We start from the raw sequence: 12,597 nt of genomic DNA, 5'->3' as shown, positions 1-12,597 counted from the left end.
CATACTCCGGCTCTCCTGAGCGCCACGCCGCAAGGGCCTGTGTGTGTTAAGTCCCGAGCTGCCTTCAAGCATTGAGTCATCCCTTTCATTTAAGGGGGGGGGGGGCACGTCTCTTTTCCAAAACCGGGAAATGGTGGGCAGTTGTGAATGAGTCTGACGAGATTCTGCAAAGGCATTTCCACAACTGCAAAATCTAGACTTACTCCAATAACACACAAACCCCAACGTTTTAGCCCCTTTTCCGCGTAAAAGTTTTGCTAGCACAACTTTATAATTCTGATTTTTAAAACGGCAGGGGGAATCACACCGTATAGAGATGGGCCAGGCTGGGAACTGTGGCTGGGGATTAGAGAGGAAACCAAGCTCGCCGAGGCGACCTCGAGCGGGCAGGTCCCGGGCGCGAGACGAAGGCACAATGAGCCCGAGGGTTGCGGCTCTCGGCTCCGACAGATGCAGTTCTGCCACGCAGCTCCGGGGTCGAAGCAGAAACTTCAGGCTGGGGTCAAACAAACCCCGACCTGGGCCTCGCGGGGGGCGGAGCGCGTTCCCGCCAGGACCTGGTGGCGAGGCAGCCCATTGCGTCCCCCGCCGTACCCCCATCTCCTGCAGCCCGCGCTCCTCACGCCCGCTGGTGGGCGCAACTGCCAGGCTTGTCTATTTGTTTGTTTGTTGTTTCAAGCAGTCTTGGAGCACACGATCAGCAGCATCCGAAGGGGGTGGGGGCAGAATTTCCTTCCAGTGAGTGCGTGAGGGGCATTCTCAACGGAAAACCAGACCAAAAGAGTAGTGACCAACCCTCCTCGGATTACTCTCCACTGGCTCCTCCCTTTCTCCCCCCACCTCCAGATTTGCATAAAAAAGGCGAAGAAAACTCTGGCTGGGCCCCAGCAGCGGCTCACTCTGCTCCCCCGGGTCGGAGCCCCCCGAAGCTGAGGTCGGGCTTCCTGCACGAAGCCAAGCGGACAGCGCCTCTCCCGCGCAGTCCTCCCCGCGCCCGGCGTCCCGGCGCTCCGGTCGCCTGGCCGCCCGCTTTCCAGGCCCCCTAGCCGCGCCGAGCAGAGCGAGCGGGCCGGGACGAGCTCAGCCCCGGCTGCCTCCCGCTTCCCCGGCTCCGCTCTCCGCCCCGCGGGGGTCGTGCGCCCACGATGCCGCAGGGCCCTGGCTCGCTGCTGCTGCTCGTCCTCGCCTCGCACTGCTGCTTGGGCTCGGCGCGCGGGCTCTTCTTCGGCCAGCCCGACTTCTCCTACAAGCGCAGCAACTGCAAGCCCATCCCGGCCAACCTGCAGCTGTGCCACGGCATAGAGTACCAGAACATGCGGCTGCCCAACCTGCTGGGCCACGAGACCATGAAGGAGGTGCTGGAGCAGGCGGGCGCCTGGATCCCGCTGGTCATGAAGCAGTGCCACCCGGACACCAAGAAGTTCCTGTGCTCGCTCTTCGCCCCTGTCTGCCTCGATGACCTGGACGAAACCATCCAGCCGTGCCACTCTCTCTGCGTGCAGGTGAAGGACCGCTGCGCTCCAGTCATGTCCGCCTTCGGCTTCCCCTGGCCCGACATGCTCGAGTGCGACCGTTTCCCCCAGGACAACGACCTCTGTATACCTCTCGCCAGCAGCGACCACCTCCTGCCGGCCACCGAGGAAGGTAAGCCTTTCCCTGGTATTCCTCCCCAGCCCCCTCCCCAGCCCCACTTCCCCGTCCACACCCAGATCAGCTAAGGCTTTCTGGGGAGAATCTCGTGGCCCACGCCCCACATCCCGATGTGTCGCCGCCTAGGGTGCCAGTCCCAGGCGGGACAGACGCTTTTCTTGCCCTCGTGTGTCATCGTGACAAACTTGAGACACCACACACACACACACACACCCCAGGCTCTCATTATCTTCCGAATTATACCAGTTGCTTTCTTAGAGACCGTTAAAAGAAAAAAGAAAACGAAGAACTGAAAGGCGTTTTTTCCTTGGAGATACATAGATATTTTTAAAGATGTTAGCCCTGGGGCCACGATTCTGAGAGCGTTGGAAGTGGTCCTGTGTGGAGTTGGTAGTGAGCACGCTGGCCAGAGGCTCCTCGCTCAGTCTCATGCAACACGTTCTTACCACCGGGCAGGATTCTAGGCACGGAAACATCCCCGTACAGGCAGGGTAGCCAAGACGCACAGATAGTCTTTTAAGGTATTTGTTGTTGTTGTTCTTTGCCAGCTTAGGTTTTTGAAAATAAAAGCCGGACTGGCTCGGAGCATGTTGAAAATTGACCACTGGTTGTCCTGCTCAGGTATCTAAGGAAGGCGGCATACAGAGAATCTCCAGGAATCATTTTTCTATCACTAATCAGCTTGTATCTTAAGAGTGGTTTTGATTAACTGGAGAAAATCGTGCAAAAGAGAGTTTCCCAGGTTTTTAGAAAACAGAGGGGGAGTTTCTGTGCAAAAACCATCAAAGCAATGAAAACCTCATGGGTTCTTGATATTCTTCCTGAAAGAAAAACATACACATTGTGTCTGAGCTGATTCGGGTCCCCCTGAGATGGAAAGGGGGCTTCCTAATCTCTTGCAGGGCTCCAGCAGCCTCTCTCTTTGAATCTTTAATTGTTTTCCTATAGCCATCATTGGTTAAAGAAAATGCACAGTTGTTTAGCAATCTTTCCTGGCAGGCACCTCGAGTTTGCAATCATCTTATTGGTTAGATTTCTAATTTATTGCAAATGTTTGGCATATTTCAAACATTTGTCCAACATATACCACAGACCAACCAATACAGGTTAGTAACATTTTATATACATTCCTAGAGCTCCTAATTGGAAATGTTTCATTTTGTTTGAGTGAGGGAAATTAAGGACAGTTTTATGTGTGTTAACTTTTGTTTTTATTTCTTTCCACCATCAGCACCAACATTATAAACTACATTTCTCCAAATCGCCATTTTCCCCCTTCAAAATAAAAGTTTATGGTCTTCAAATTATGCTCTGCAGTTTTTCTAATTTGATACATATCTCTTACATCATGAGTCACAGTTTTTTTTCTGTGAAAATTCAATTTCATATTAATGAAAATCCAATTTTACCTAATTTTAGACATAGCATTAGCACATTTATAAATGCAAGAAAGGGAATAGTATGTTTTCTCCCCCCCCCCCCATCAGACTCTTTCAGAAGAGCCTTTAGTAGGCTCCCTGATCCTTGTGCTAGCATATATTCCTACATTTGGTCAGACCCCCATAGACAGTTTGCTTCAATTATGATTCACTTCAGAAAAAGCTTTGGGTTTTTTGTTTGGCTGATTGTTTTTTGATTTGGGGTTTTTGGGGGGTGGGGGATTGTTTGGTTTTTGAGAGTTTGAAGTGGACAAAGAGGAGCAAGAAGAACTTGCACCAGGGAGGCAGATAACAATGAAATAAAGCAGCTTAACTCAGCCGCACACTTGACAGAAAGCACACGGTGGGGGGGGGGGGGGGGATACAGAACCAGTGAGGACAGGCTGCTGTAGTTGCTGAGGTGTGTTTCCAGAGACGGAAGAGGCCCTACATAACCCCCACAGCACTGGCCACCTCTCCCTGTCCAGACTTGAGAATATCTTGAAGGGACCTCTCTGAGACACAACTCTTTGGAAGAGTCCAGCAGAGACAGCTGCCTTGGTGTCCTGCAGCTGAAAAAGACAATCCTGTGGCCATATTTTGTGGTAACCGATTTTCCAAAACCCCCTCGAGGTTCTTCTGGGACGTTCTCTTCAGAGAGGCTTTGGGAACAACTTTTTCAGAGACAGATTTTGTCTCAGGGGTGGGGAGGAAGAGCTAAAAAACCAAAGCCCTCTGTACACTCTGCCCACAACACCCTTTTGGGAGGGGGCAGGGGGGTGATTCGTCATTTATTAAACACAACTACAGGCATTATTGTTTTGCCCATCAAAAAACAGGAGTCCTGGAATACTTTCTTAGGAATGAGTAATCCTTTAAAAAGGAGGCAGGAGCTGGGGTCTTCCCCCGCACAATTGCTATTCTTATCTGGATAAGCCCCTTTGAGTTGTTTACAAAGGCCACCTACTGTCCCCCTGTAAGCAAATTTACTAATTTTTCACATTTCTAGCTCCAAAGGTATGTGAAGCCTGCAAAAATAAAAATGAGGATGACAACGACATAATGGAAACCCTTTGTAAAAATGATTTTGGTAAGTAATACACCACCAACAACAAAAGATTTCACATTCAAAGTTTTATTTAACTTAAAGGAACAGATCGTTAAGATGTTACTGGATAAGACTTGGGTGAAATACCATCATAGCTCATCTTTCCCAAAGTCCTCTAACTTGCTCTATCCCAGTTGCCTCCCTATGTAACTATCTTGCCCTGAGTTGTATTTTCTTAGATGAGATTCGTTGTTCTGTTAAGCAATAATCAAATAATGATAATTACTCAAATTAGGAATTTTCGATGGCACATTTTTCATTTCACTTTGGCTTTTTCTTGCCAATAAGCATAATTTTGGGCCATGTTCTCTTTCAGTCACTTGATATACGTACCAGGAATAGACCATGTAAATATTAGCCCCAGCAAAACAGATGCAAGGCATTAAGTTAGCCAAAAATAAAAATTTAGTCCAGCATCAAATGTTTTTACCTTATTCATAGCCCATAACATTTTGCTCCTTTGTGTTCCATCACTAGTAACTATGTGACTAGTGATACATCCAAGGTATTGGTTAATAATTTGGGGGGAGGAGTTCTTTAAACTTAAAAGAAGAAAAAAATACAGTTTAGGAATTTATACTGGCAAAATACATGAAAGGTGCCATGATGACATAGCGCTTGAGGACAATAATGTGTGTGATTTGTTATCCAGGTTCATAGCGTGTAGGTCACTACTCTTAAGAGAGTATTTAAGAGGGAAGGGGAGTGGAGACTGTCCACACAGAGCTTCATCAGTACCTCTCTACTGTCCTGAGGGCTCCGAGGTGAGGGCAGGAACCAAGCTAGACATAGAATCAGTGCTAACTTTGGAGTCAGGAGTGGCCATGAACTTCACCCAGAGTTTCACTGGGACATTCTTGTCTTCATCCCATTCCAAGGGTGGGCACCTTTTGATGTTTTTGAGAGGCTGATATCCTTTAAAAGTATTCAGGCAGAAGGTTGAACTTACTGGTAAGCAGATACGGTCCCTGTCCTATCAAACAATAATGGGGTCTAACGGATCTGTGTTAACATCTCTGTGTACTCAACAAAGTCCTTGAAACGGAGAGAAATCACTTCAGCACTCACTGCTGGGGCTGCCTTCACTCTCTCCTTACAACTTACCATCCCAGCAATCTCAGACCTGATCAGGTCCCTGAGACTCTGAAAATAACCCAATCACTATTCCTTACAACCCTGGGTCTCTTCCAGAAGAGCCCTGGAGTTAACTTTAGCCAATCCTAGAACTGCCATAGCTTTAGGAAAAACTTTACACTGCCAAGGAAGGGAAAAAGAAAGGAGGCAATCCTAAGTCCTAACCAATCTGTCCCCTCAGGAAGAACCACAAACGGGATGATAGGGTTTCGAATGTCTGTATTTAAATATATACAACTGTAAATACTAGAAGGCCAGGCACGCTGGTAGCAGCAATCTCAAATCTCCAGAGACTTACCAAAACACACTTCTGAGCTTCCATGCTACAAGATTTGATTAAGGGAAAAATAGAAAAATATAATTTTAATAAAATGTACATTAAAATGTATATAAAATATCATTTCTTCTGGTAGCTTATGTCCTTTGCACTAGATTTAATCCAGATCTCTCTCCTGACTTTCCATGAAAAAGTTGGTTATATGTCATGGGGCCCTAGAATGATTGAAAAGTAGGGCAAGTGCACACATACACACACATATTAATACTTGCTTTATGGCTTCCCTTAAAAAAGACCCACTTCCTAAGGATGCTCTATCAAGACCTAGGCCCCCCAAAAAAGAGTGTGTGTGTGTGTGTGTCTGTCCTACTGTTCTCCCTCCTTAGAGGAGAAAGCCTTTCAAACAATATGGATATCATCACATTTAAGGTATCACACACACAGATTACCTCGCAGGTATGTTTTCTATTTCCGTACATTAATTCTGTCCCAGAAGGGATAATGAACCTGAATTGTAGGAGGTGCGTCACATACTCCTGGTTTATAAGCAGTATTCTATATTGCCTCTATACTTTGGGAAGTAATGAAGGGATAGAAGCAACAAGGGTAGAAATCTAATTTATTTAACTTAAGTCATCCACGAAAGCATCACGCTCTTTCCCCACTGCACTCCTGAAGTACAGGGAAAAGGTAGAAGGCCTCCTTACTGCAAGGGTAAAAGGACTGAAAGAATAGCCCAGAGCCGCCTGCCTGCCTGTGTAACCAGCCTGTGGTTGGGTCAGGTAGTAACATTACCCCAGCCTCCTACCACTTCCTGCAGCCCCACTCACATCTTCCAGGGCAAGAAAAGTTATTTTAGGGCTTTGATACCCTATATTTGGCCCCAACTGAAAATCCAGGGAGGAAATGCCTGATGTTTTCCCATGGTGAGCTTTTGCAAAGTTGATTATTTTATAGCAAGAAAAAGATAAGGAATAAATCTTCCTCCTGGTTAAAAGTAATGGTTTTCTGATGTGTGGAGCACACGAATGTTTAATTTGACCAGCTGCTCGATCACACAAGCTCCATCTGTGTAACATATAGTCACTTCTCCCACCATGTAACTTTCCCACCCCAGCCCTTACGCAGAGGCGTCAGGCACATGTGACCTCTCCGTGTGACTTGTGCCATGACTTCAGTCTCATAAACCCTGAGAACTCAGTACTACAGTTTAGAAGCACATCAGACAAACTAATGGCTGGCCAAATCACAGCATCCTGGATTTATCCGGTTGAGCTTCAGTCATTTCCTGGTTGGCTGGAACAGCCATGGTTAGTCCAATTCCCTTTCTGAGGGGGGGCGGGGGGAGGCCCCCAGAGCAGTTATACACACACAAACACACACAAACCCTCTTCCTCTATGACCAATTTAAATAATGCATTAAACTCCATCAAAGTCAGGAAGTGCCACTCACACATCATCTACATGGAACACTTGTCAATGTCATTAGAAGTCTTAGGCTGCATTACGACTGGGCACGTTCATGTCCCAAACAGGACCAGAAATTTAAGAGAACACAGCAGTGTTAGAGGAGGAGCTCTGGGGACTAGCATTCTGACAACTAGACTTAGCCAGGACACAACCTAACTGGATGACCTCATGTAAGTCACTAACTTCTCCGGATTTCAAATGCTTTGTGTTGATACACAAATGCTTTGTGTATCAACAAGAGATTTCAACCGGATGATCCTTTCCAATGTTAAAATTCTACCCTTTCCCTGCCTTCATGGAGTCTTGAAATTTAATGCCAGCACGTATGTTTGTAGGGTTTTCTTTCCCAAAGCAGGCTGTTCATGACCGTAAAATGTGTCTTTCATAGTGAACCACTTACTTTTGGTCTTAGCATTCTAGTGGTCTACATATCCATTTTGGAAACGGTACATATATCTGTAAATGCCTTGGCCTTGGACAGGCAAATGATAGCAGATGAGAATGAGATCTTCAGAAAAACACTTTTATAGCTAAACATGTTGTGCTCTTACAGTCTTGGATATTTTTTCTCCTAGTTGCTTTACCAAATCAAATGCAGCTGCTGTAAGATCAATTCTCCTTCCCTGTAGTCTGTTCTTTAGAAAACAATGATTGTGTGATATAATTTCCTTACAGGTTTGTCCAAAAACCTCTCCAACGTAATAAACTAAGTTTAAAGTTTATGGCCACAGAAGGATCACGTTTCACCTAAGAGTCAGGCATTTCTTTTCAGGCTGAAGTTTCCAATAGGGGAAGTCAATTGTTGAGGAGGGCGCAAACCACATGCAACCTACGTACAACACAAGAACACAAGGGCGAGGAAGAAAAGTTAATTGAGTCCCGCAAAGAGATTTTTGAAAGGATGGCTGATTTGAAATAAAGTGCCTGGCAAGCCCTTTGAGGCTTTAGAAATGAAGCCACCTGCTGCCGCCCGACTCTCAGCCCCCCACCTGCTGCCCCTGCCAGTCTCATTAGCTGCAGGAAGCTCTTCTTCCCTCCCCCAGGCCAACTCACACAAATACTCGGCCAGAATGGGGTGAGGAAAGCTCCCACTCTATACCGCATTCCCTTCTTACAACTGGCGTGATTCTGTCCCCTCTTGTCTTCGTAGCACTGAAAATAAAAGTGAAGGAGATAACCTACATCAACAGAGATACCAAAATCATCCTGGAGACCAAGAGCAAGACCATTTACAAGCTGAACGGCGTGTCTGAAAGGGACCTGAAGAAATCGGTGCTGTGGCTCAAAGACAGCTTGCAGTGCACCTGCGAGGAGATGAATGACATCAATGCGCCCTATCTGGTCATGGGACAGAAACTGGGTGGGGAGCTGGTGATCACCTCGGTGAAGCGGTGGCAGAAGGGGCAGAGAGAGTTCAAGCGCATCTCACGCAGTATCCGCAAGCTGCAGTGCTAGTCTGCCCCCCCTCCCCGGGCCAGCTCCAGGGCCAGGCGGACCACTTCCGCTCTGGGTCCTCAGCTCTCATTTCCCAAGCACAGGCCCTGCGGCTCCAGCCCCAGCCTGGAGCAGCTCCCCTTGCCTTTTGCACGTTTGCACCCCTGGCATCTCCTGACTTATACGGCCTTAGGAGGCCTCAGGCATGGATAGCTATTTTCACATACAGGAAAAACCCACCCAGATCTTGTAGAAATGTTCAAACTAATAAAATCATGAATATTTTTATGAAGTTCTTAACTAGCTCACTTTAGTTTTGAATAGGTACAACTGTGACTTGGGTCTGATTTTGTTGTTGTTGTTTTTCTGTTTGGTTTGGGTCAACTGATTTTCACTTTCCGCTGAGGTTGCCATAACGTGCAAATGGCTTCATGTTTTCTACGTGGCCCAAACCGTTGTGGGTCACGAACCTCGTTGAGATAAAGCTGGCTGTTATCTCGACATCTCTCAGCTCCAGCCTGAGACTCAGAGCCTAAGTCGTATAATAATTCACCTGGCATTACACACCCTCGTTGGGAACTAGCACAGTAGCATGTGCTGCATTTCTGCGTAGAGTACCTCCATTTATCAAAAGCACATTAACCATCCTAGCATGAGTTCTCTGAATAAAGGGCAAAACAGACAGATTTTATAATTGACCTGAGTACTTTAAGCTTTGTTTAAAACACTTTTTTACTTAATTTTGCAAATTAAACCATTGTAGCTTACCTGTAATATACATAGTAGTTGACCTTACAAAGTTGTAAAAATATTGCTTTAACCAACACTGTAAATATTTCAGATAAACATTATATTCTTGTATATAAACTTTACATCCTGTTTTACCTACTGCCTGTCTTCTGTCTTTTCTTCTTAGTGGAAGGAAATGGGAAGGCCATGTACAAGTGTGGTCGCCTCCCCTCTGCTGAGGCCCAGCCCTCCTGCAATTTGAAGGGTCTGTTTCTCAAGTGACTCCAAAGTATCCCCCGCAGCCCCCACCGCACACCACCTGGCTGCTGCCTTGTGCCTCACATCTCATGCACACTTTACTGCTGCAGACCTGTGGGGAGGCAGAGATTTGCAGGCTTTGCAAAGGACTTTTCCCCGCTTCTGTCCCTGCTCAGCAGTTCAGCTGCAGCCGTGTGGGGACACTACTCCAAACCTAAGGTTCGTGAGCTTTACAGTTGTGCTTTTCGTCTCCTGAGATTTTTGGAATGAAAAGAACCATTGCAAGAATGTTAGTTCCTTCTCCATTTAAACTCTAACCTTTAAAGAGCCCTGATTTGAAGAATATCCACTGGAAGGCAGGGGGTGGTGAAGGGATGGTGAAAAATGGGCGCTGGGGTGAGAAGGGGACAGACAGACATCCACCCATAACATGTCCATCCAAGTGCTTCATTATTTTATGTGGGAAATTCTATTAAGAATTCTATTCTATTATTGAAATTCTATTACGTGCATGAGGACATGAAGGCTCAGAGGGGCTGGACAGACAGCTCCTAAGAGGCAGAGCCAGGGCTGAAACTCAGACCTTTTGGATGACAAATTCTGTCTTCTATTCCCCCTAAGACTAGAGTATAGAAATAGGGTGGCACTTACCTATTTAGCAAATATTTATTGGGAATCTGCTACTACATGACTTGCCCTATTCTAAGTGCTAGGAATACATACATTAATCCCTATTCTTATGGAGCTTATATAAGGGAGTGAAACAAACAATCACAATTCCAATTATATATTTATAACTTATCAGTTACATGAAGTATAACTACAGGTAATATGGGAGAGCAATAGTGTCCCCATCCCATTCTTGAGAAGCCTTTATCTGATAGCATTTTATTGATTTACTTTTAAAAGTTTCCTGAACATACATCCATGACCTCTCTACAATACTTCAAAGTCTTCTGGCACCAAAAGTCAATACTGCCCCTACCTGGGCTATAGGATTCCAATAATCCTTTCCATTTTCCTCTAAGTTGCTACTTGACTGCTTCTCATCTGATTCCACAAACTCAAGATAAACCCCCTTCCTACAAGGCACCTCTGGACTAGACTAGAAGAGAGATACTAGCCACTAGAGAGATACTAGAAGAGATGGATCAAGGCTAACACTCATTTTAAGCATTTGGAACAAGAGACTAGGGACCCCGTAAAAGGCAAAAAAAAAGAAAAAAAAAAAGAAAAAGAAGATTAAAAAAAAGGAGATAGTAAACCAAGGAATTAGGAATTGGAAGGGGGAAATACATATGATGCATCAAAAACTAATGGAAAGCAGTAATTTGGAAGACACTGATATATCTGAATGATCCCTTTCCCATCAAGTCAAAAGGCCCTTCCCATCTAGTGGGAAGGAAAAGCCTCAGCTCTGAAGAGCAAGTGAATGCCAGACAGGGCCTCCTTCCATCCTATTTTGAGGAGCCAGCAGCACAGGCCTCACTCCAATGTCTGTCTCCTGCCATCATGCTTCTCTATGGGTTGTCCAATACCTGTTCCTACCCTGATGAAGCTATGAGCCAATGAGACATGCCGGGGCAGAGCAGGTAGGTTTTTGTTTGATTTTTCATTCTGTTTGGATGATGGTTCGAATATATATGAAATATATATTTATTATTATTACTATTGAAATAATCATGTTTGTATTCTTACTTTCCCAACTATCAGATTTCTTTTATAGAGGCAGATGAAAACATGAATGTCCACCCATTATTGGAAGAAGAAAGCAAGTAGTCAGACACTGGATTTCTGCATTTCCTAAGATGATTCATGACCTGGTAACGAACTGCTAAAATGCTGTAAGTAGGGGATCAGCCAAACAGAAAAGTCAAAAAATCTGAAAACTACCTATCTACAATGCATGTAATTCCTCTTCCCTTCCCTAAATAACTTGAGAAATGAGTTGTTGTACAAGAGCAAATCTAGAAAACTTTTTTGAGCAGCATTTCCTAAGTGCGTGAAGGGCAAAGGTTCTATCCACATGCACAAATCGGTGTACTAAAATTCATGGGGTTAAAAAGAATCCATGTGATCGAATAGCAGCCTCCATTCCTCATTGTCTATTCTCTCATCCAATGACAATTTGACTGGATTTATTACCTTTCAACTCTTGTTTACTATCAGGTGTTCAATGTTCTTGTTGAGGAAAGAAGGTCACCTTGAAAAACAAATGCAGGCATATGTATTCCTCATGCCGTTACTACCTCTGGATTATGGTTGTGATTTTTGCCTATGAAGCGCACTGCGCAACTACAAACTAATTCATTAACTCATCAAAGATTTACTGAGCACCAACTATTCCCATTAATTTATTCAGTAATATATTGAATGCTTTCCTGCATGTAGGCGCTGTCCTATGTAGTGGATACAAAGTGATTCTCCTCCTTCGGCTTATATTTTGACTTAGGAATTATATTAGGCACTGAAGATAAAATGGATCCTGCCCAAAGAGAACTAACAATTCAATAAGGGGAAAAGGCATGTAAACAAATAATTCTAATACTCTGTGTTAAGAGGGAGATGTATACATACCCAGGCACGGCGCAGAGGAGAGAGTGGTTAACTCAAATACTAAACAGAATGTTTGGTTCAGGTTGAGCTTACGATCAGGGCAAAGATGCTTTCAAGGAGAGAACTTCCAGTGAGTTGCACCAGAATATCTTCTATTAGGACACAGCCTAAGAAAATTCAGTATTTATAATCCGTTTTACATACTGACCAATCAACTATGGTATTGTGCAATTATCAGGCTGAAGGTATTATAAACCTAGCATAGGTTCATTGCTTTTATAATCCATAAAACTCCAAAATTCTCAAATTACAAAACAATAGATCAACATTTAGCTCAGAAACAAATAGCAATTCAACATAACAAAATATTTTTAAAAGCAGCCCATGACTGTCCAGAGAGTGATGCAGATAGGTGAGTGCTAAAAAAAATTTTGATTACTAAAGATAGCAGTTAACACAGATGATGCTAGAAGAACAAATCAAAGGACTTAAATGCCACAAGATGTCCCAAGACAGAGTAATAATAATCATTTATTGGGGTGCCTGGGTGGCTCAGTCGGTTA

At 44.9% G+C, this 12,597-nt stretch overlaps 1 protein-coding gene across 1 annotated transcript; it reads left to right on the top strand.

Moving 5' to 3' along the window:
• Positions 1–1,013: 1,013 nt before the first annotated feature.
• Positions 1,014–8,711, top strand: SFRP2 (secreted frizzled related protein 2). Its single transcript, XM_045798783.2, has 3 exons — positions 1,014–1,644; positions 4,078–4,158; positions 8,208–8,711. The coding sequence occupies exons 1-3, from the start codon at positions 1,146–1,148 to the stop codon at positions 8,510–8,512; spliced, it is 885 nt and encodes a 294-aa protein (XP_045654739.1). The 5' UTR covers positions 1,014–1,145; the 3' UTR covers positions 8,513–8,711.
• The last annotated feature ends 3,886 nt before the right edge of the window (positions 8,712–12,597 follow it).

The sequence above is a fragment of the Ursus americanus genome, chromosome 13 (assembly GCF_024610735.1).
Source record: "Ursus americanus isolate L20-20 chromosome 13, mUrsAme1.1.p, whole genome shotgun sequence".
Classification (NCBI taxonomy): Eukaryota; Metazoa; Chordata; class Mammalia; order Carnivora; family Ursidae; genus Ursus; species Ursus americanus.
The sequence above is the reverse complement of the archived record's forward strand: the minus strand, read 5'-3'. Positions and strand labels throughout refer to the sequence as shown.